The sequence below is a fragment of the Rhinopithecus bieti genome, unplaced genomic scaffold (assembly GCF_001698545.2).
Source record: "Rhinopithecus bieti isolate Rb0 unplaced genomic scaffold, ASM169854v2 scaffold_2524, whole genome shotgun sequence".
NCBI lineage: Eukaryota > Metazoa > Chordata > Mammalia > Primates > Cercopithecidae > Rhinopithecus > Rhinopithecus bieti.
The window spans coordinates 201,584-225,626 of NW_016803991.1; the positions used below are offsets into that span (position 1 = coordinate 201,584).

At 49.2% G+C, this 24,043-nt stretch overlaps 2 protein-coding genes across 2 annotated transcripts; one reads left to right on the forward strand and one right to left on the reverse strand.

Moving 5' to 3' along the window:
- Positions 1–328: 328 nt before the first annotated feature.
- On the reverse strand, positions 329–2,991 carry LOC108522168 (39S ribosomal protein L36, mitochondrial). Its single transcript, XM_017862226.1, is given in 3 exon segments — positions 329–764; positions 767–884; positions 1,732–2,991. Coding segments are annotated over 2 exon segments (306 nt in total). The 5' UTR covers positions 873–884; positions 1,732–2,991; the 3' UTR covers positions 329–564.
- A 231-nt stretch (positions 2,992–3,222) lies between these two features.
- NDUFS6 (NADH:ubiquinone oxidoreductase subunit S6) lies at positions 3,223–17,874 on the forward strand. Its single transcript, XM_017862220.1, has 4 exons — positions 3,223–3,399; positions 4,200–4,253; positions 16,138–16,260; positions 17,678–17,874. Exons 1-4 carry the CDS (start codon positions 3,268–3,270, stop codon positions 17,741–17,743), a joined length of 375 nt encoding a protein of 124 aa, XP_017717709.1. The 5' UTR covers positions 3,223–3,267; the 3' UTR covers positions 17,744–17,874.
- Positions 17,875–24,043: the final 6,169 nt, after the last annotated feature.

Consider the following 24,043-nt stretch of genomic DNA (forward strand, 5'->3'; position numbering starts at 1 on the left):
CCACGTGCAGTCTGAGGAGCACTGAGACCCAGACAGGAGTGCTGGCGCCATCCTGGAAGTGGGTCCTGCAGTTAATGCCACACATAACAGACAAACCACTCAGCTGAGCCCATCCCAAATGCCTCACAAAATTGTGAGCAATGTAAAATGGCTGATTTAAGTCACTAAGCCTTGGCTTGTACAGCAATGGGCAACCAACACACTGACCATTTCTTCCAAGAGGCTCTAAGCAGCCTCACTGAGACAGAGAAGTCCTGGCTGGCCTCACCCAGCACCATCCAATCCCTACCTGCAGCCAGAGTTCAGAGAGGATGAATGAACTAAGGTATTCAGACAGTCTATTTTAAAAGGAAAATGTTTTTAATTGGAACGTTTTAGAAATAAGATGATGCTACGTCTTCTGTAGTTACTCATTTACACTGAAAAGTGATGGGTAACTTTTAGGACGTTTGCTTCCAGTCACTCTCCCCCGACTCTTTGATGTGATAATTCCTTCCATGAAACACAACCGTTCTCCCAAGTGACGCAATGATGAGTATGTGCGTGACTCTGGAGGGAGAGGGTCTACATCTGTCTCTGCTTGTGCCTCGGGTTGGTTTTACAATAGATGTACCACCGGCCCCGCCTCTTCACCAGGTAACAGTCCTTGCAACGCTTCTTAAGAACAGCCTTGGTTTTGAAACCCAGTGCGGGCAGCAGGCGGGGCAGGAGGCCGGGTGAGAGAAGTGAGCGCACTTCTGCCCCGGGTTTCACAGCCACGGGGCTGCACCTCGAAGGGATTCCATCAGAAATGTGGAGAGGGCTCGAGGCTTCACTGTGTGACGACTGAGATATAGCAGAGGGTTCACCATCTTCCTTATAAGATTTGCCATGTTGTGGCGAATCTATGGGAGAGAGAAAAAAAGGTGTTATAGCTTCTCCTGCGATTCCACCTGCTCTTTAAGGCTTCCTTTTCCCTATTTCACTGAGGTTTGGGAAGCCAGGGACTTTGGGGTCGGAGGGCATTCCAGCACCAGCTGCAGCCTCGACCTGAGCTTCGACACTGCCTTAATCAGCCAAGTGTGCCAGGAGAATAAGGGGCAGTGGACGGTGGCTTCCTTCCCTTTCCCGCTTGCTGCAAGTGTAGGCCAGTGTGCAAAGCTCCGCGATGTTGAGGAGCGGCTCACCGGGCTGGGACGGAGCTTAAAACTAGGCCGCACCCCTTTCCAAACAGTTACACCAGGTCAAGGGTGGTTCAACTGATGAGCTCCTCCCTCCAACTTTCCCCAGTCCCAGAGGCCCTCCTTCGGGCCAGTTTCGGGACAAACCCCAAGGACAGCGACCCCCTGGCCCCGGCCCTGGAAGGGCACGGAGCTCTGGCAGCCGGCCGCCCGCCCCTGCTTCCGCACGCGCCCCAGCCCCTAGGGTTCAAGGGCCCCGGCTGGGAGGAGCTGGGTCTGCAGGGGCCGGAGAACACCGCGGCACCAGGGCCGGCCCTACGTGCTGGCTGTAGGGTCGCGTTCGGGAGCAGCCGGGTCCCCCGCCCCGGGTTCGCTGGGCACCCCCTCCCGTCGGCCCTGTTGTGCGCCCAAGGTCAGACCCGCGCCCCCCACCCTGGCCCTCCGAGACCGCCAGGCCCCGGGTCACGCTCCTCTGACCGTGGCCCACTAGGAGAGACAGGCCCGAGGGTTTCAAGGTGGCCGGCCCCACCCTTTCGCAGCCCCAACCCTCAGGACACCCAGGACCACACACCAGAGAACACGGCGCCCATACCTGGCCGCACGCTCTCACCAAGCGCCGGTCCCCGCATCTGCGCACTGGCGCGCCGACGCCGCTGCCAGGAAGAAAGATGGCGGCAGTGGGGTCACGTGGCGTGTCCACATCCAGTGCCGGGCGCAGAGACGCAGCCGCGAGTGCACAGGCGCTGGAGTCCGACGCATCACTCCCGGACTGCGCACTCCCTGCGGGCCTCCGGGATCACCGCGTTGTGGGACTGGAGCGCTCTCGGGCAAAAAAATGCAAAAACAGGAACGAAAATGGATATCCGGAACGAAAAATAAATTACAGCCAATTAGACCTTAGAAAAAACTGCCAAATACAAATGTCAAAACAAACTGAGAAGGAGGACATGTTTTTAAGTGGACAGGAGAAATGTAAACAGGTTCCGGGAAACGAATGGAGACGGGCAGTAGTTGCAGCTGGTTACGGCTATTTTTCCCAACATTATGAGAAACTTCAGACATACAGAAAAAGGGAAAGAATTTTACTGTGAACACCCATATACTTGCCACCTAGATTCTACACTTAGCTCGCTTATCCCTGCCTTTTCAGGTATCTACCCGTGACTCCATCCGCCTTCCTTTGTGTGTCCAGGTGAGTTGCAGACGTGGCTGCATCCACCCCGCGCTCCCTGCAGGCCCCAACGCTTCCTCCCGTCTCCCACTTTTCGCACCTGACCCGGCGAACACCGGGCGGGCCGCTGGAGTTTATCAGCTCCAGAACAAATCTCCCTCTGACCACCACGTTTGTTGGGACATCTTTCCATTTTCAGGAGGTTTTTACGTGCATTCTTGTTTCTCATCGCCTTTCCCCCTCTTCAGCATCTCCCCGGCCACTCATCCATCTCTACTGTTTTGTTCTTGGAGTCACCTGGTCCTCAGGCTCTGATCACAGCAAATAAAAGCTGGATGCTGGAGCGTTAAGCTGGCATTTATACCAAGTCAGCTCTAAGCAAAACGGGCCTTTTTAGAGGCTGTATTTGCATGCTGTAAAATCAATTGGTGTACTAGGCTCTGTGGCAGAAATCCCCCAAATATACTTTTCCTCCGCGGTTCCCCATAACCACACTCAGGAACGCTTGCCTTGAACGAGGAGAATGCACTTCCAGTCTCTTCGGCCAAGCAGTCGACTCCTTCACCCAATATATGTATATATTTTTTGATATTTAAACGTCTCATGATTATCGGTTACCGTAAGAATATAAACAATGTATTTTCAGTTTACATCCTCCCCTGCTTGTCCCCTAAATAAGAACCACTGAGTATTCCTAAGCGCTGAAGATTGCGCTCACCATTGCCTGCCTCATCAGGGCCCTAGCTCCAGCCTGCGGCTGCAGCTGCGTGAGGCTGCACCTGCTGGCGCAAAGGGGCAGCGCCTGCGCACCCTCTAGCCCTGCCGGCGCGCTCCCCAGGGCGAAATAAATCCCTGGGATTTGGCGCCGCCAGAAGCCGTGCGCATGCGTCAGCGCTAAGAGGGAAGTTGCGCCGGGTCAAAGGTCAGCCGCTCAAAATGGCGGCGGCGATGACCTTCTACCGGCTGCTGAGCCGGTGCGGCAAGGCGGCGCGGAGTCGACCCCTGGGCGCCAGGTGTTTCGGGGTTCGGGTCTCGCCCACCGGGGAGAAGGTCACGCATACTGGCCAGGTAACGGCCGCTGGGTACAGGATGCCCCTTCCTCCGGCCGCTCCTCAGGCGGCTGGTGGCGGTGGGCTCGCCGGGCATCCGCGGCTCTGGTTCTGCGCCCCCAGCAGCGCAGGTCGTGGTAAGGTTGTGCTTCTGTTGCTTACGCGCCGGGGAGGACGCCCACGGGTCGGGACGGTGGCGGCAGCCTGTAGCGGTGGGTCTCGTCCTTCCAGGGCCTGCGGGCTCCGGAACGGGAAGTCTCCCCAGCGGGCAGCACTTGCTGTGGACTGGCTGCCCATAGGCGATCTGTGGCCGCCGATTCTTTGGGTCAAAACGTTTAGAATTTGTGTAATATTCAGTAATAAATTTTAGTAACCTGAGAAGTCGGTTGTAGTCCAAAGCACAAAAAAGTCGTAAGCCAAAATGAAGAACAAGGGTCCCTGTGTATGTTGGAATGTGCCCTAATAGATTCAAAAGGGGGATATTAAAGCTCTGACCATATGCGAAAGAAGGCTGGAGGCGATTCTCCTCGGTCAGGATTTGTCTCTCCGCCTTAGCTCCACCTTCCCGGGCTATGTCTCTGTGCTGCTCTCTGGTTCAGGTGATCACCCGTTTTCATCCCAGGTATCTTGCTAAAAATGCCCCTCCGAGTGTACTCGGTAAAAGTACACCGAGTACTGTGCCCCTCACTTGCTTGACTTTTCATCAGTGGCCTAAAAGTTAAGAAAAACACTTTCCTGTAATATTTATGATTGATATGAAGTGACTTGTTTCAGAATTAGGCTGTAAAAGTCACACATGGCCTTTTTGTTTTTTTCCAGGTTTATGATGATAAAGACTACAGGAGAATTCGGTTTCTAGGTCGTCAGAAAGAGGTGAGTAAAAGATCTGTTGAAGAGAGGTAAGCTTTCATAAAACTTTTATGTAACCAACAAGAAATAATAATATATAAGATTTAAATAAATTTTTCCCATATTGCAAGCACCCTAACAGTTCTGGATGGGGTTCTACTTTTCTTATAATATTAATTGTGTCTATTTCTGACTTGTTTCCCCGTGAAACACATAACATTGTAACCGTAGTTCTGGTTTACATATAAATGGAAGTGATCTTTTTTAAAATTCTTGTGCCTTACTCTCCTGAGACTCTCAGATTTAAGTAAATCATATCAACTTAAAAAATTACTCTTTTAACCACCTGGAGGTGTGTTTTTTATAGTTTTCACCAAATAAATTAGTATGTGTTTTTTACAGGTACTTACACTGACAAGCTGAAAATGGCACATGAGTTTTTCTTCCCTTAGTATGTTTGTTAGCTCTATACATTGTAAGGGAAGATCAGTTCAGATGCCTGTGAGTGACCACTGGAGAAAGAATGCTGAAATTAGAATCCTTCTGCCTAAATCAGCCTATTTTTTTTTTTTTTACCTGACTCCTCTATCACTCATGTCTATGAATTCCTGAATTCTGAATTAGGTCAGGCTTGCCTCCATGTTTCCTGAAATTGCTTCCTGAAGGAAGCATCCTTCACAGCCACCTTATTCACTCTTTTTCCCACTTTGGTTAGCCTGGTGATTCTTCTTGTTAACACCTTAGCTCTCCCTAAATCATGTATTTTCCCTTCTCCCTCAATCTTGGTTATGTTATCCATTCCCAGTGTGTAGTTTTTCTACTTCTATTCCAGAGCTACAGGGCATTCCAGAAAAGCTCACATGATCATGAATTGACTGTAAATTCACATTCTCAAAATTCAGTTGGTTTACTGTTGTGTGGTTTGACGGTTGGGTGTCAGAAAAGTTTGTTTTATAGTGGTTATTTGACAATGCCGCTTGAGTGTTGGATTGAGAAAGATCCTGAGGCCTGAGCCACATTGAGTGAAAGAGTGTGCCATGATTGATTAGTCATGTCTACCAGGATCATGGTGGTGGAGAGGGGCTTGTGTCTGGTGGGTTTACCTCTCAGAGTAGAAGCCGTGTAGACTTGCAGTCTAACAATTGTGAGGTTGAATCACAGCATGGGTTCAGTTTTCTCATTTGTGAAATGGAACCCTGTGAATATTTTTAAGCGAATCATAAGTCTCCAGTGAGATCACACGTCAGTTGTTGAGTAAGTGGTGGCATACGGTAAGTCCTCCTTCTCGCCATCCTCGGAAACCCTTTTCTGTTGATTCTTTGACTTGTTAGTGTATTTCCCAGTAGAAGTGTCTGTTCCATATGCCACTTTCTCCAATGCTGTAGCCCAGTGATGCACACAGAGGAGCTCATGCATTGGGATGGGACATTTCTTCTGTGTGCAGGCTGTCCTGGGCATTCTTGTTAGGTATATGAACTTGACATTTGGAAGGTGGAAACCGACGGATGTTGAGAGGATTTGCAGGCCCTTTGTTTATTTTGGCAGTGATCGTGGAGAAGGGGAGATTTCTCCTAGTGTGGAAGGGTATGGTTTCTTTTGGCGGTGACCGTGGAGAAGGGGAGAAACCAGTGGATGTGGGGAGGGTTCGCAGGTCCTTTGGGTTCTTTTGGCAGTGACTGTGGGGAAGGAGGTTTCTCCAGGTGTGGATGTGGTGTCCGTTCTCAGGTTTCCTGGGCATCGATGGGTGGTTGTTACTGAGGCAGTGGCTGGACTCTACATCCCTGCTTTGTGGGTGTCGTGGCAGGGTTGTGGGGACAAGGTAGGAGCCTCAGATTGAGCAGTTCCGGAGCAGATTGGTCCTGAAGCCCTTGGGCTCATTCATGCAATCTGGCCCCCAGCCCAGCTCCCTATCTCAGCTCTTGCAGTGACATGGCAAGTATGTGGGTCCTTGTCATAAACACCTCTCTGCTGAACATGCTTTGTGTAGCTTCTGGTTTCTGGTTGGTGTAGCACAGGGTAGCGGGAAACAGCTTAAAAAGAAACCAAACAGAATCAGGATTGGCGAAGCCAGTAAGGGTGGGTATAGGAGAGTGTGGTGGTGTGTGTGGTCGGCAACTCACCCAGGCTGTCCTGGCTGTGATCTCAATGCTCCAGCCGGCCCAGCCTCTCCAGTGCCTTCCCCGGTTTACCATCCCGAGTGTTCAGGGCACATCTTGGCATCATACCTTGGAGGTTCAAGGCATGTTGATAACATGATGAGTGGGCATCCTGCCCAAGCTTTCCTTCTTTCAACACGTATTTGGTGGTTAGTACTATTTTTAGTAGTAGTTGTTTTACTTCTGAGAGACTTAATTTTTTGGAACACTTTTAGATTTACAGAAAAACTGAAGAAAGTAGAGTTTTCACAGCCACCCCCCCCGCTCAGTTTCTGCTGTTTACTGCCATTTCTCATTAGTGTGCTGCCTGTGTCACAGTTGATGAGCTGGTACTCATACATTATTACTAACTCAAGTCCACAGGTTCACTCTTAATGTATGTTCTAGGGTTTGGATAGATGTGTGATGACATGTGTCCACTGTGACAGTGTTGTACAGAGTTCACTGCCCTAAAAATTCCTCTGTGCTCTGCCTTTTCATCCCTCCCTCTTCCCAACCCCTGGCAGCCCTGATCGTACTGTCCCTCTAGTTTTGTCAAGTAATACCTTAACAAATAAACTGGGCCAGGTACAGTAGGCTTATGTCTGTCATCCCAACACTTTGGGAGGCCCAGGTGGGCTGATCACTTGAGCCCAGGCATTCAAGACCAGCCTGGACAACATGGTGAAACCCTGCATCTACAAAAAATATAAAAATTATCCCAGCATGGTGGCACATGCCTGTAGTTCGAGCTACATGGGAGGCTGAGGTGGGAGGGTCATTGAGTCTGGGAGGTTGAGGCTGCAGGAGCCGAGAGCATGCCACTGTACTCCAGCCTGGGCAACTGAGCAAGACCCTATCTTGAAAAAAACATAAATAAATAAACTGAATCTGAACTTCACCTGTAGAACAAGGATAGCAGGAGGCTATATAATTGAGCTGGTCTGTGCGGAAAAAAAGTGGAAAGTATCTCTGTGTGGCTCCTGCCCAGCTTTGACCAGGGGTGCCTGCAAAGGAATCCGTGGCCCCCAGGCCTGTGACCGGCCTTCCTGTGAGGAGACTCCTTCCATACTAAAGAATGTGCTGCCCACCCCCAGCCCTGAAGGAAGGACCAGAAGTCAGGCCTCACATGGTCCTGGAGTAGGTGGCACTCTGGGGCCACATGAGTCAGTTGGAGGGCTGGAATGTACTTGGAAGTGACCAGGTATTTCTCTACTGTTGATGAACATATTTTCATTGTTTTATAGTGGTACAAGTGAAATTAAAAGCAGATATGACTTGTTCTCTAATAGAAGGGATGATTGGGTGAGGTCTGCAGTGAGGTGTAGTATAACAACAATAGCAATAACAACAGTCTCATAGCCAGGTACTTGGCGACATCATTTGCTTATTTGGTCAGAAGCTGGGGCTGCCCTGCCTGGCTGCATCTGGATTCAGGCTCCTGCACTGATGGGCTTATGAGGGCTGTGTGCTTCAGTGACTTAACTCGCAGGCTCGTGAGCATTGAGTCCGTGTAGACGAGGAAAGGCTTGGAGCAGCGCCTGTCCCAGGAAGCCTCGATTGTGTGCTCGCCCTACTCCGCTGCTGCCTTCGCCACCACAAGGGCTGGCTTCATTTATAGATTTTTTTTTGAATACTGAATTTAAACGTTAGCGTTTATACGCAAGGTCTTTTAGTTTTTGAAAAGAAGGAATTAGGCAGCAAACCCAGAACATCAGGAGACTGGGATCCCTTGAGTGCAGCTCTGTGCAGCACCTCTCCAGCTGTGTGTGTCAGGATCACGGAACAGCTGGAGGCTTCAGCTTGTGCCTTCATCTGCCCGCCAGCGGGATGGATTCTCTCTTCAGATGCTTGGCAGTGCAGAGTCACTCCACAGCTGGGCGTTTGGGTCAGAGCGAGGTTCTGCACATTTTCTTAGACACCTGGGCTGGCAGAGTTGAGTCCAGTTGTGACCCTGTGACCTCACCTGCCTGGCCCTCTGTTCTTCAGTAGCAGGCTTTAAGGTGCATGGTGCCACCGAGATTAGGAGCAGTTGCACGCAGTGCTAATGTCTACCTGGCATGCTGTTTTGTTATGATAATGTGAAGTTTTATCCTTCTGAGAAGAGTGTGTCCAGATTTTGTTAATGGAAATGAGTAGTGCTCACGAGAGAGGAAAACTACCAAGACCCTCCAAACAGAAAGCAAGTGTGGGTGACGGCGTGGAGCAATTGCAACTTTGTGCCTTGCCTCTGGGAATGTAAAATGGCGCAGCCGCGAAGGAAAACAGCATGTGGGTTCCTCAAAAAGTTGAAACTAGGACTTCCTTCCAATCCAGCGGTTCCACTTCTGAGTGTGCCCAACAGAACTGAAAGAAGAGTCTGGGGTACACTCGTGTCATAGCATCATTCATTATAACTACAACCTGGAAGCAGCCCGGGGGTCCATTGTCAGCTGAACGGGTAAGCAAAATGTGATCTGCTCAGGAACAGTGGAATATCACTCAGCCTTAAGGAAGAACGCTTGACACGCCTCACAACATGGATAGCCTGGAGGACGGTGCGCTCAGTGAAGTGAGCCAGTCACAGAAGCAGACTGCGTGATTCCCCTAACACGAGGGACCAGAACAGTCGCTTCTCAGAGGTACTGTGTGAGGTACTTACAGGTACTGTGTGAGGTACTTAGAGGTACTGTGTGAACACTGCATGATTTCTCTAATACGGGGGACCAGAACAGTCGCTTCCTAGAGATAGCAGGTAGTTGGTGGTTGCTGGGGCGGGGGAGAATTTGGAGTTAGTGTTTAGGAAGGTGAAAGGTTATGGAGATGGGTGGTGGTGGTGATTGCACAATACTGTGAATATACATAGTGTCCTTTGAAATGGTAAAGATGGCAAGTTTTATGTTACCACAATTAAAACAAAAAAATTGAGAGGGAAGTGGCTTCAGGCCCACACAGGAATCGACCAGAGGTTCCTCCGTGAGGCTTCCGTGGCTGGTGTCACTCATTCTTACTTCTCCCAAGAGGCCGGCAGGGCAGGGTGCACTCAAGTGGGGAAGCAAGTGAGACTGAGGCTGGGCCCACGTGGCGCCTGCAGAGGCTCTGCACACCTGTGCTGGTAACTCATGTCACCACCCAGGACAAGAGCACGCCTTGGATCAGCAGCGGAAAAGACTTGTGATATCTTTCGTCCACATTGAACTGTCTCTTGAGGCCAGTGCAGCACCATCCGAACCGTGCTGGCTCTTGTGAGTGCACACACACACGCTGCTGGTCACAGGAGGGATGCCAGGGAGCTGAGAGGGAGCCCTGAGGTACCCAGGGGTCAGCAGCTCCAAGAAGCAGCCACTGTTCCTAGGACTGGGGGGCAGGAGGAAGAGGTGGCGTCACCAGGAGGAAGCTGTGAAAGTGCCTGTGTGGTGCTGCCGGAGCTCCACGAGGGAGACAGGACTGCGAGTTGGGGATGGGTGCTAGGATGAGGCCCCAGCCAGATGGTGGTGGCTGAGAAGGTCCTCTGTGAGAGGAAGACTGGATTGAGGGGCCTTGGAATTCCACCCTCCGCCTTTGCAGGTCATCTGGTTGGTGGCAGAGGCAGAGCTCTGTGCTTGCTTTTAGGTTCATCCTTGGAGGGATTAAGAGGAGAGGTTTGCCTGAGTCTCTCTTGTCTTGAAGCAACCTGGGTGCCCTTTAGGGGGTGATTGAGACGTGGGTGGTGTGGTGTGCACCATGGCGCTCTCCAGCGCTTTTGTGTGGCTTCCTGCTTGTGTATGGCTTCCTGCTTCTGTATGCTCCTCCTCTTCAGCTGCCCTCCCAAATACACCATCTGGATATTGGGATGAAGGCAATGGGATTTTAAAATAAATCTTCTGGATTAATAAGAACCGTGGGTCTTTGCTTCCTTTAGAAAGGCTTGGACTGTCAGAAATGATGGTTATAAAGTGAGGTTTATTTATCCCAGGACCCAGAGGAAAATAGTTGGAACTATGAATTCATGAGCCCCAGGTTCACATGCTTTGTCAGTAAGCCGGCGAGATGGGCTTTATTTCCTCCCTCGTGCAGCTGCCTAGCTTCCTGTTTGCTTCTCTATTGTGTCTTTGTGTCTTGTGGTTCTTTCTCTTCCAAGGCACTGGCAAAATTAGTCACTGGATTCCAACATTCTCAAAGCAAGTTTGAACGTGTATAGACAGCTCAATTATGGTTTGTAGAGCATTTTCTATGAAGTTACTAAGTTTAAAAATTAATTTGAATGAAAACCAGTTTTGCCTGTGATTTAAGAATTACATACTTATGTAGACATATATATACACGTTTAGCTAAAATAATTATTGGCGTTAATGTTAAGAATGCCTGACGTTCTAAATAATTGAACTGAGCTTTTACTTTATTCTAAACCTTTATTTTAAATGTCCGTGAATGGGGTCGGTATTCTACAGAGCGTCGGTGATCCAGCTGGTGGTTACCTCCCTTTTGCATTGGTTTTGGTGCTGTGTCACAGAATCACATACTTTATGTTTTATCTTTAATAGATGTAATCTCAGTTTGACATAATAGGACTTTCATTCCTAAAGGTTTAAATCTAAATATTTTTATGCCCAATCATTTCATCATCAAGAGGTCGATGTGAAAGAGTGTTTGCTATTTTTTACATTAGTGACGGACAAAGGACTCATTTTACAGTGGTTGGACAATTCACTGTGTATGATGTGCCATGTGCTTAGTGAGAGATGGTGTGCGGGCTGCCGTGCCATTTCTCCCTGGTTTCCCTTGTGAAGGGCCGCAGTGCTCTTCAGTTTTTCTTACCTTTCCCCAGGTGAAAGCGGGTGAGAATGGAGCCTTGAGTCTGAACCTGGAGTGAGGCTGTGTGCTGTGGCTGGGTGTGTTCACTGCCGGTTCTTTGTATTCCTGCGGTTGCTCTGAGATCTGGAGCCAGACGTTTGCTGGTGATGGGCGGTCTGGGTCGCCCTTGAGCTGCGCACGCTAAGTGACGGGAGGGCATCCCGCGTCAGTCACCAGTGTCGAGGCATCAGCAGCCCTCCCTGTGGGGAGGTGGCCGGTCTCTTTGACTGCCGTGATCGGGGCCCGGCAGTTTGTTAGTGTGGCATTGGTGACACGTTGTCACTTAGGCAGACACCGTATTATTTACACTATAAGGCTTAATTTGTTTGGTTAGTTGCTTTGCCTGCAGCAGGGGTGAGCAGAATATCGCTCACTCCAGAGCCCATTGTAAGGCGCTGGGACAAGGCGAGGAGCGGGGACGAGGCGAGGAGCGGGGACGAGGCGAGGAGCGGGGACGAGGCGAGGAGCGGGGACGAGGCGAGGTGCGGGGACGAGGCGAGGTGCGGGGACGAGGCGAGGAGCGGGGACGAGGCGAGGAGCGGGGACGAGGCGAGGTGCGGGGACGAGGCGAGGTGCGGGCCAGCAGCAGAGGCTTGTGTTGCAGGAGCGTGCAGAATAACCTGGGCAGCGCCACACGGCTCAGGCCTCTGCTTTCATGTGGCTTCATTTTCCTCTAACTTCCTACTTTGTTTCTGGAAATAGATCTTCAAGGAAGAGCTTTATACAATGGTCATCTGTAACTGACAGAACCTCTTCAAAAATAAATCTTCCCGAAACACATCTGTGAGGGAGAGTGGTGCCCTGCCTCCCGCGGCGTGTGTGTTCTCTGTGACTGTGTGTGGCGTTGAATGAGCCTCTGGCCTCCAGAAATGAGTGACTTTGTGTGAGCCCTGTTGCTGCTTCCACTCTGGGGTGGGGACGCCGTAGACGGAGCACAAGGTTTCAGGCTGTGCCATTAAGCAGGGGAACCCCAGGAGCAACGTCGGAGGCAGAGGTGTCATGCTTGGCGGGGCTGGCCGTCCAGGAGGGGACATGCAGGTAGACCCACGTCCCTGGGCTTTGGGGCCCGCTGGGGGTGTAGAGTTCCTTTCCTCTACATGCGCAGACGCCGACGCTCCACTTCCCATAGCTTCCCCATGCTTCGTGCCTTGTCTTCCTGGCACTTATTCACTGACTATTCCCAGGCGCAGCGGAAAGGGGCTGGCTCATGCCAGAGTCAGAGGAAATGAAGGCATGTCCCCTTTCCAGGTGCCCCAATTTGCCATCGTGAGCGTCATCACATACATTATTTGCCAAGCCAGGATGTTTTAATTGCTTTTTAAAAAAGGAAAATTCTGTGAAACAGAGGGAATAGTCTAGTGATTCCCTTTTCCCATGTACCCAGGCAGTCAGTTTCAACAGTTACCAACCGAAATAGTTGTTGGACTGGCCATTCTGGCTTCAGCTCTGCTCTGCCTCTACTCCAGCCCCACCAGCCCCTGGTAATTTTGATGTGAATCTTTGACATCATGTTACTGAGTCTAAATTTTATGTGTGTAAGTTGACCCTTGAACAACATAGGTTTGAACTGTGTGAATCCACTTAAGTGGCTTTTCTTTCGCCTCTGCCGCGCCTGAGACAGCAGGACCAACCCTCCCTTCCTCCTCCTCAGCCTGCTTGATGCGAAGATGATGAGGATGAAGACCTTCATGACCATCCACTTCCACTTAATGGAAAGTCAATTCATTTTCTCTTCCTTGTGATTTCCTTCATTGCATTTTCTTCCTCTAGCTTACTTTGTTATAAGAATTCAATATATAATACTTGTAACATGCAAAATATGTGTTAATCAACTGTTTACGTTATTGGTAAACATTCTGGTCAGCATCAGGCTGTGAGTAAATTGTGGGATGCAGATTTTCAACTGCGTTGGGGGTGGTTCCCCCAACCCCTGAGTTCAAGGATTAAGTGTACCTTCAAAAGATACTAACATTTGGATTTTACAAGGAAGTAAAAAAAATACAAGATAACAAAATATATGAACATGACAACAATATTATCACACCTTAAAAATTATAGTTACTTTAAGTTAAATATGTAAGTGGTGTTAAATATTCTTGATCTTGCATGGTTTTAAAAATGTTACAGTGTGACTCTGAGCCCAAGTGAGTTCTTACATGCAGCTGTTGGTGTCTCTGGTGTCTCTTTTAATCTGTAGGTTCCCATCGATCTCCCACGCTGTCTCCTTTTCTCATTGGAAAAATGTATTTGTTCGAGAACCCAGGTCATTTCCTCTGTAGAGTCATCCTCAGCTGGATTCTGCTGACCGCATCACTGTAGTGTTGTTGAACATGTCTCTTGTCTCTGCATGTTTTGGAAATTAGCTAGATCTCGAGGCTTGATCAGATCGAGGTCAGTGTTTTGTTCCTGGTGAGACTGCTGCGTAGGTGATGTGCCCTCCATCAGGAGGCACATAATATGATGGTTCCGGTTGTAGTAAGAGACTTTGATCATTATCTCCTACACTGTGATTTCATAAGGGGTTGTAAAATGATGATATTATCCATCTTATTGGGTTGAATACTTGTATCAAAAGAAACCTTGGTGCTGAGGTAAAGTTTCTGTAGGAAAATCAGAAGAAATACTTGACTCTTTCCCTTTATGTACCAGTCTTTAATGGGTTGATTCTCTAGTTTCTGTTTGTTTTGTGTTGCTATAACAGAGTACCTGAGACTGGATAATTGATAAGGAACAGAGATTTATTTCTTATAGCCTGGAGGCTGGGAAATCCAAGGTTGAGGGCTGTATCTGGTGAGGGTGGAAGGTGAAGGGCTGGAGAGTGTGCATGGAGGGGACTGAACTCCTCCTCCTCCCAGGAGCCCGCCTACCACCTGTGAGGGCAGCTGGAATCCCTCATGAGGCAGAATCCTTGTGACCTCAGCACCTCTGAAGGCCCCGCCCCGCCTCAACACTGTTGCATTGACGATTCAGTTTCCAGCACAGGAACTTTGGGGGAACACATTCAAACCATAGTACCTAGTAAGGTAATTAATGAGTTTTTAAAATATGTTCATGAAATCATGGGTGTAAAAATTGGTGTTTCAGCCTTTTGCAGTTATAATCCCCTTGTCCCTCCAATTTCCTGTACCCCAGATTATCGCATGTGTCAAGTTTCCCCTGGTTGACTCCTCTTTTGACACAACCTTCGTTGCCTTAAAAGCTTCCCTGACTTGTGCCACAATATAGTGTCTGAAGTTCATCCCATAACAGTTCCTGCCCTGGACCCAGAACCAGTCACTTTTGAAAGCATCCAGTCCCTTCCCTTTGGGGTGAAATGATGTTTAGAGACCACCGTGTGGGCAGCAGGGGTGCTCATGGCAGCTGTGTTAATCATGGTCCTGGGGATGGAGCTAGAAAGGCTGTGTGTAGACCGGGCGCGGTGGCTTACGCCTCAAATCCCAGCACTTTGGGAGGCTGAGGCAGGCAGATCACCTAAGGTCAGGAGTTTGAGACCAGGCTGACCAACATGACAAAACCCCATCTCTACTAAAAATAGAAAAATTATCTGGGTGTGGTGGCAGGCACCTGTAATCCCAGCTACTTGGGAGGCTGAGGCAAAGAACTAATTGAACTCAGGAGGCAGAGGTTGCAGTAAGCGAAAATCGTGCCACTGCATTCCAGCCTGGGCGATAGAACAGAAAAGAAAGGGTGTGTGTGAACATCAGACACGGAATGAGTCACACTGATCCTTCCAAACTCAGTTCAGGGTTCCGAGACTTCTGCTGAGCCGGTGAGCTGACCTCTCTAGTCCCTCCCTACACTGAAAATCCTGAGTTTTCAATAATAATTTTATTTGCTTTGCAAGCAGTTTTATTCTTAGGTGTGTCGTGTTAGAAATGTTTCTGTTACTCTCTCTTTAAAGTTTTTGGGAATTCCTTAGGTCCATTTGTCTTCTTTTTATCATTTTAAAAGTGTAGTTTTATAACTTTGAAAAATGTAAAATATAGACTCAGAGTCAGATTTATGAAACTTGGAAGAAAGTCTAACGATCATGCTTGCGTCCTCCTTCCTTTCCACCTCACAGTAGTAACTGTTCATTGCTTTCTCCTTTGGATTTTGTGTAAATAAGTGAATATGTAGGCGGACCCCTGGTCTTCCCCACATGGATGAGTGGAAGCCTTCTGTCCACTTACTCATGGCCTGGCGTCTCCACGTAGTCCTGTGTCCTTCACCCCGTCGTGATATGGAGACAGCTTTTCATTCCGTTTTGATTGTAACTCAGCATCAGCACACAAGCAGGACGTGAAGTTCCCGGTCTTCCCCGCACACGTCCATGAGTCATAAATGCCCAGGTGGAAGACACAGTGGATGAGGAGACCCAGTGTACAGCAAACAGAACACTTAGGAATGACCTACCCAGCTTTCAGGGCCTCTGCGGCCCAAGGGGAAAGCCGGAAGGACATTGTTCTTCGAACGGATTGCAGCACTAGTGGCATTTTTGGCATTTTAGATAAATCTATCCCATCAGTATCACGTTTACGGAGGTGGATAACTGCATAGAGGTTCTGTGAGAGAATGTTTTTATGAAACGCACATGGGGGCCTGTGAGGGACAGGCCAGAGTGGTACAGATGCCCTCAGGTGGGACAGAATGGTGTGGTGGGGAGAAGAGGGCACGGCAGAGCCCACGGGGCAGGTGTCGGCGTTTGCTGAGTCCACGGGGACAGAAGGGAAAGCCTCTGTGCTGCTCTGATTCTTGCAGCGCTTCTCTGAGTTCAGAACTGTATTCCAATGAAAAGCAAATGTGTGTGTGGCCCTAAATTTAACAATTGTGAGTCATGAAGGTCTACAATGATAATAGTCAAATGAAGCATGCCCCATAGATCCATGCTGATGGTACATGAATTTGCGTGTGGTGGGTTAAATTGTATGAAGTTAGCAAGTTTGCGTATTTGTTTATGTAAGTGTTTCTTCTTGTTCCAGGTGAATGAAAACTTTGCCATTGATTTGATAGCAGAGCAGCCCGTGAGCGAGGTGGAGACACGGGTGATAGCGTGCGATGGCGGCGGGGGAGCTCTTGGCCACCCAAAAGTGTATATAAACTTGGTGCGTAGCCAGCCACCGCGGGCATGGTAGGGCGGCCTGCTCGTCCTCATTCTCCCCTGCACACCCAGTGCCTGTTCTTTCTGCCCTCTTCTCTACCTGCACCTGAGGCGGCCCGTACTGGGTTCACACTGCTGGCACATTCACCCTACAGCACCACAGTACAGGGCCTACATACAGCCGCATGTCCGCAAACCCCCTTTCAACTGGGAAGTGGTGGGCGGCATGTTTAGCTGGATCAGCCTTGATGTCCGCCTTCCTTTTCTCGAACACTCAGGCGTCTTTCCTCTCTGGGCCCTTCTCAGTTTGGTCATCATCTTAGCTCAGGCTGCCACACACAGCACCGTAGGCGGGGGCTGTAAACAGCAGAAACGCATTTCCCACAGCGCTGGAGGCTGCAGCCCAAGACCGTGGTGCCTCTGTTGGTTCCTCCTGGGGCCTCGCTCTTCAGCTTGCAGATGAGGTCTCCTCCCTGTGTCTTCACAGGGCTGTCCCTCCATGGGTGACTCCTCATCTCCTCTTGTAAGGACACCAGGCGGATTGGCTCAGGGCCCCTGTGTGGCCTCCGTTTACCTTCATCACCTCTTTAAAGGCTTCATTTCCAAACACAGTCACATTGGGGGTTAGGACTTTGCAGGGCACATGGTTTATTTTGTAACAGCCCCTGTGTAATCTTTTATGCCGGTTGATGAGTGTCATATACAGGACCATTGAGAAAAAACACAGGACCAGAGAAAGAGGCCATGGGCTGAAGCTGGGATGTGGACCTGGGGTGCAGGGAGGGAGGGAGGCTGCGCAGAGCACTCAGGGACTCAGGCAGCCGCTGACCCGGGGTGCAGGGAGGGAGGGAGGCCACTGACCGTGGAGCACTCAGGGACTCAGGCAGCTGCTGGGCTTGGTGTTCTCACCAAAACAGAGTCCTGGTCATGGGACTTTAGCTTCGTTAGAGCTGACATTTATTAAAAGCTGTCATTGTCTTGTTGCCTGTCCTGAAAACGGGACAGTGTAACAGGCATCAGTGGTTAAGCCACCTAAAGTGGGACTGGGCAGCCGGCATGTCCCCTCCTGGGCTCCAGCCCTGTGGGCGGAGCTTGGGTGTGCCTCACGGTCCTGTGCAGCAGCCACCCCCTGCTCCAGGCAGCTGAGGTGTGGCGAGTGAATGGAGCTGCAGGCCGACAGTGATGCCCCTGGGGGGTTCTATGGGATGGCGGCGTAACCTGGGGTTGGAGCCTGAGGCCAGGGGCTTTTGTCAGGCTGGAACTGAGACTGATAGTCTGCATTCTTACTTCAGTAGTAACTGAGTATTTTTATGTGTTTCTGACAGTCTGTTTCAAGTTTTATACATACATTTTCAATGTTTAATGTCTAGATTTGAAGTAGAATATGGAAATACGACATCATTCCTTTTGAATGTTTTCAGGACAAAGAAACAAAAACTGGCACGTGTGGTTACTGTGGGCTCCAGTTCCGACAGCATCCCCACTAGAGCACACGGCACGCTGGGGCCCCGCAGCGTCCTGGGAACATTTCCATGGGGAAGATGAGCGCGTGAAGCTCGCTGGTTCTGTGCGAAGGGTATTCCCGGTGCCGAATAAAGGGTGTTGCTGTCAAGGCTGACAATTTGTAAGTTTGTTTCTTTTATCGGCGGGGCTTTGGAAGTGAACATCCACATGGACATGGGTAGACATGGGAGTGGAAGCAGTGCCCGCTCCAGAGTGAGCCTGAGCTGCCTCCTGCTGGCCACCGCGTGCCTTACCGGCTGCTTCTGTATGTCTCCTCTTATCCTGGGGGCCACGTGGGCTGTAAGAATGGCGGGGCGGGCAGGGAGGGAGAAGAAGTGCCTCTTGTTTTGCAGATGCAACTGGGCTTCTGAGAGCCAAGGTGGCTCTTGAGTTGCACAGTGAAGAGGGCGCCCAGGCCTCAGCTGGTCCTGTGGGAATGTCAGTCTCTCTCCTGTTGCTGGCCTGCAGAGCTGGTCTATCCCTCCATCCTAGTCCCTATGTTGAAATGTCAGATCTTAAAACCCAAGAATTTAAGCACTGGTTTGAAGATATTGAGAGTCACCTACTGGCCACATTAAGGACAGTCTATGTTTTTAAAAGAGTAAGGATTATAATGTAGTGTAACACAAAAATAAAAGTAGATTTTGAGGGAAGAGAAAGGAGGCTTGCTAGAATGATCCAAGAGTCTGGCCTGTGAGTAACAGGAATTCCAGAGGAGGAAATATCAGAGCAGAGGGAAGGTGAGAGGGAAGGTGAGGCAGAAACAGCAGAAACACATTTCCCAAGTCAAAGAAAAACCCACAGATCACAGGGCTCACCAAGTTCCTAGCAGAATTGGTGAGAAAAGACAACTAGGCATATTCCGGTTCAAGAAAATAATTAAGCTGTAAACTTTAGAGTCTAGAGAAAAGAAAACCTTTTAAGCTTATGGATGAAAACAAATTACAGTGGAAAAGTGATCAGCGATCAGGCATCCAGCTCTTTGTCTTTGATGCTGGAGGCTGGAAGAGTGAAACACTGTTCACAATCTTCAGGAATCTCATGTATAACCAAAGTTAAATTCCTTATCCTGAGAGGAAGACATTCTTGGATGTGGGAGAGTTCAGAGGTCGTCATCCTGGACCCCACTGGGGAAAATACCTTGAGGAGAAGGCCTTACCTAGCAGACCTGATCACAGCCCTTGGTGTGGAGAGGGAGGCTGAGGCAGGAGCGGCTGGTAGTGGAACCAGTTCATTCCAATGACACGCTACCCAGACATGCACGTGAGGCCGCGCTCCCGGGCTGCAGGGACGGTCCGATCATGTTGCCCTCACTGCTGAGTTGGGAGGTGTGGGAGGTGGGGAGAGGGAAGAAGGGAATTCAGGGATCCAGGAGGTCTCTGGGTTGGGTGGGTGGAGGTGGAAGGAGGCTGAAGCTCCCTCTTGGAGTGGCGTGAAAACAAAATGGAGACAGATGTGATGGAGTAAATTGATGCCACCCGGATTCGAAATAACTGTGGAGACATCTGTGAGTTGTCCCCATGAGGGCCCAGAGAGGGAACAGCACCAGGCCAGGAAGTTGAAAATGTGGATGCAGAATAACCAGGGATGGGGAGAAGTGAAGGGGTGGGGCCAGGGGAAGGGGGAGAGAAGGGAGGAGCGAGGACTCAGAGCCAGGAGCGAGGCCAGCCCCTGGGGGAGCCACTGGTGGAGATGAGGCCCTAAAACTCCACCGTGGGCTACAGACGCACCCCCCGTCCGCCACCCCCCATCTCTAATGTGCCACTTGCTTGTCCATCTGTTGGGCTACCTTGCTGCTTGTCTTAACACATATTGACGTGGTGAGTGAGTCAGTCAGACCTGCACATTCCAAGGTGGACCTGAGTGTAGGAGCAAGGCTTGCTTTTAATTCCCCTTTTAACACTGTCCTTTTATCTTCGTGTCCGGGCTTTGCTCACTTTGGGTTGGGAAGCTGCCCACATTTTCTGTTCTCTGGAAGAGAAGGTGTAGGATTGGGATTCCTGTTTCTTGCCCAGTGGAACTCGCAGGAAAGTCTTCTGGGCGTGGGTTTGTTGTGGGAAAGTGGGCATCTAAGATGGAGTCTCCTTTAGTAGTTATAGGACATTCAGGTTTCTTCTTGAACCAGTGTTGTAGATTGTATTTTTTCTAAAAGTCTTGCGGAGACTTTCAGAGTTACTGGCATGGAGATGTAGCTCAAGTATTTTAAAGATTTTTCAGTGTCTCGGGTTCACAGCGACACCCTCTTTTCTAATGTTCGTATGTGCCTTTGTTTTTTCCTAAGTCTCACCAGACGTTGTCAGTAACTGTATTTCGAAGCGACCTTCAGCTTGGCGATCACTCTGTTGTATTTTTGGTTTCTACTTATTTTCTGCTCGTTATTTTCAGTTTCTACATTCTTGCTGTTTATTTTACTGTTTTGTTTATAACTTTCTGAGGTGGGTTAATTATTTTGTTCCCAGCTTTTCTTCTTTTCATGTGTATTTTGTACTCTAAATTTCTCTCTAATCTGTTTCAGCCGCGTTTCCCCAAATTTCGTAGGTTGTTTTTTTCATTACCATTCAGTTTTAAATGTCTTACAAAAGTATGTTTATTAGAACAAAGTGTCTGGGATTTACACTTTTATGCTGATTTGTGTTGTGGTCTGAGAACATCCTCAGGTGAGTTCATTTGTGGGAAGTCTGTGGAGACTTGCTCCATGGTCCACCACGTGCGTTTCTAGAAACATCTTGAGCCTGCTCAGAATGTGAGTTCGTCGGGTTTCAGTGCGGGCTGACCCTTGTCCACATTTCCCACTGCCGGCTCCCAGGGCCCCTCCCAGAGTTCTTGCTCTCTTCTTTTGTGTCTCTTTAAAGAACTGCCTTTGAGGCTTTGCTGATAGTGTCCTTCATCTTAAAATGGCTTTATCTTTTCACTGAATTGAATCTTTTTAACAACGTGCTTTCAAGTCTGTTTGGCCACCATTTAACTGGGCTCTGCTGGCTTGGTCTGGTCACCTTTGCTTGCTATGTTTGTTGAGTCCTTTCACCTGTATCTTAATGTAGACTTTGTTTCTGTTGCATCTCCTATGAAAATACAGCTGAATATGTGGTACCCAGTTTAAAATTCTTTGTCTCTTACCTTGAGATTTTAGTCCATTTCTGTCTAGTGTAATTGCTGACCTGCTTCAGTTTCAAGCCGCCATCTGTCCCAGCTGTTCCATGCTCCTGTGTCTCCTTTGTTTGGCAGAATTATTTTATCATTCTTGTTCCCCCTTAATACTTTAGAAGTTATTTTTTCTTCAAAACAGAAAAGCCACATACAAACTGGAGAAATTGTTGACAACTAAAATAAAAAAATTTCTAATATACCAAAATGTAGGTCATAACCTATATTAATCAACATTAAAAAGACAGCTGCCTTTGAGGGAAATGAGAAAGAGCATAGAGATAGCTTATGAAAGAGGAAACACAAAGGCCAGTGGTCGTGTGTATAAAAGGCAGGTGTTGCATTTCCGCGATGAGCTCCTGTCAGGCTCATGGGGAAAGCAGTGTAAGGAGTGGCTCTGGGTGCCTGGGCTGGGGGGTCAGTTGTGCATCCAGGAGTGGAGGGAGCGTCTTAGTATCTTATTGGAAATTTATGCTAAGGAGTTGGTTGTCAGGTGTGAAAATTATGCACAAAGGTGTCATAAAAGGACTGCTTATGGTAGGCAAATGATACAGAAATACAGGCCTGATTAAATAGGTTTCTTTTCCTTGTGCTTAATTAAATGAGATAGTATGAATCCATTGGAAATCATGATATGGACCAATGTTTATTGACATGGAATAAGTATGTTACATATAGTTGCATTAAGAAAGCAAGTAACAGAATAGTTCTATAGAATGCCCAGTGGTTGCCGCTGTAGCTGTGACTTGTTTGAGCATTCATGCATAAAGAGGTTCACCAAAACATTGACTGTCAGACATCGACTGTGATTCTGGGAATGAGATTTGGGTGATTTTTACTACCCTTTCTGTACTTTTTGAGATTATTATAATAAATGTGTCACAATAAATATGTTTTCCATACAGAATTTTACATGGGGAAATAATTTTTTTTTTTTTTTTTTTAGACGGAGTCTCGCTCTGTCGCCCAGGCTGGAGTGCAGTGGCCGGATCTCAGCTCACTGCAAGCTCCGCCTCCCGGGTTTACACCGTTCTCCTGCCTCAGCCTCCCGAGTAGCTGGGACTACAGGCGCCTGCCACCTCGCCCGGCTAGTTTTTTTTTTGTATTTTTTAGTAGAGACGAGGTTTCACCGTGTTCGCCAGGATGGTCTCGATCTCCTGACCTCGTGATCTGGCTGTCTTGGCCTCCCAAAGTGCTGGGATTACAGGCTTGAGCCACTGCACCCGGCCAATATGCTTATCAATGTAATGGATTGAGAATTTCAGAGAAGTAAAGATCTAATATTACTCATGAAGCAGACCAGTTGCAGCTTCTGTTATTTACAAAACCTAGAGCAGCTGTGTTCACATTACAGCATCCAAAATTTGTCATTCTAATCTCTGTCCTTAGATCTGTTCACAGAAGCAATATGTCCCGGCTGCAGTCTCTAAGGTGGATGCACAGGGCAGCCGCCCACTCTCAGAGCCAATTACCCTGATTGGATTTCTACAGCACCCTGAGAAACAGCTGAGTCAGCAGCCCAGCCTCCTCCTGCAGAGTGCCTGCACTGGCCCTGGGTCCTGGAGGTAGACAGCAGGCAAGCTCCGGTGTTTCAACGATGGTGCTTATTGTTCACCCAGGAAATAGGGCGCTGGCTGCGCCGAGGGAGGCAGCTGCTTCTGCGCCAGCTTGAGGGTCCTCTCTCTTGCCCACTGAGCCTGCCTTTATCTACACATGCCAGTTTCACCACCACACATTCCCACTGCATGGCTCACTTGGATATTGCGGAATCTTGTCCCAGACAGTCCTCCTGTAAATACTACCAACTGAGTTAGTGTTAGGAAGTTAAAACAAGTTTCCCATGGAAACCACATTCCAGCTCTTGCTTTCTTCTTCCTGCTGGGACCGCAGTGACCAGTAAGCTGCAGTGAGACTGTGGGGCCCTGAGGGAGAGCCCTCACCGCAGCTGCTCATCCTCCATCCCTTCGGGGCTGTAAATGTTTGGCTAGACTCCTCAGCTCACACATAGACCCCTGGTGCTGTTGCTCTGAAGGGGACTTCGTGGGGAAATACTTGAGGTCTGGGGGCTCATAACTCTGTTCTCCGTCCTGCAGGTGGAGTTTAGCCACAGGTGGCCCATTCATTCGGAGGAAGTCTCTGGATTTCAGCTCAGGACAGACTCCCATGATTGGCCTGGCAGGGACCCTGCAGTGGGACATGAAGCTCCCTGAGCCCTCCCTGCTTCTTCATCTACCTGGCTCTGAGGGTGGGGGGCGGTCGCCACTAGTCCTGGAGATGTTGGGGAAGGAGGGCCTGTCGTTTTGGCTTTTTACTTGCTTTGTATGTGCATACCAGTCACCTAATTTTATGGAAAACCAGATTCATTTCTCCAGTCCTATAGTAAGCCTGAGGTGTGGGTATTACACATCTGGTAGTCTAGGCATACAACGAATTTGGAAGGTGTGTGCTGATCTCCTAGGGCTGCCTGACAAACTAGCCCAAACTGGGTGGCTTCAAACAACAAATCCACTCTCACAGATGCCCAAAATCTGAGACCAAGGTGTTGACCATGCCCTGCTCCCACTGAAGACTCCAGGAAGGTCATTCCAGCCTCTCTTCCAGCTTCTGGTGTCCTTCGTCATCCTTGGCTGTCCTCGACATTCCTTGGCTTTCCTTGGCCATTCTTTGCTTTTCTTGGTGTTCCTTGGCCGTCCTTGGCCTTCTTTGGTGTTCTTTGGTCTTATTTTGCCTTCCTTTTATTTCCTTGGCCACCCTTCATCATCCTTTGGCTGCCCTTGGCCATCTTTGGCCATCTTTGGTCATCTTTGGCTGTCCTTGACATTCTTGGCCTTCCTTGGCCATCCTTTGCTTTTCTTGGTGTTCCTTGACTGTCATTGGCATTTCTGGGCTGTCCTTGGCCATCCTCGGCTGTCCTTGGAGTTCTTTGGCTGTCCTTGACCTTCCTTGGCCATTATTTGGCCCTCCTTGGCGTTCCTCAGCCTTCATTGGCCGTCCTGGGTGTCCTTGGCCTTTGTTGGCCTTCCTTGTCCTTTCTCAGTCATCCTTGGCCTTCCTTGGCATTCTTTGCTTTGTGTCTCCATTGCTTTATTCTCTGTGCTCATCTTTATGTGGCCTTCCTGTGTGTGTCTGTCTTCATGTGG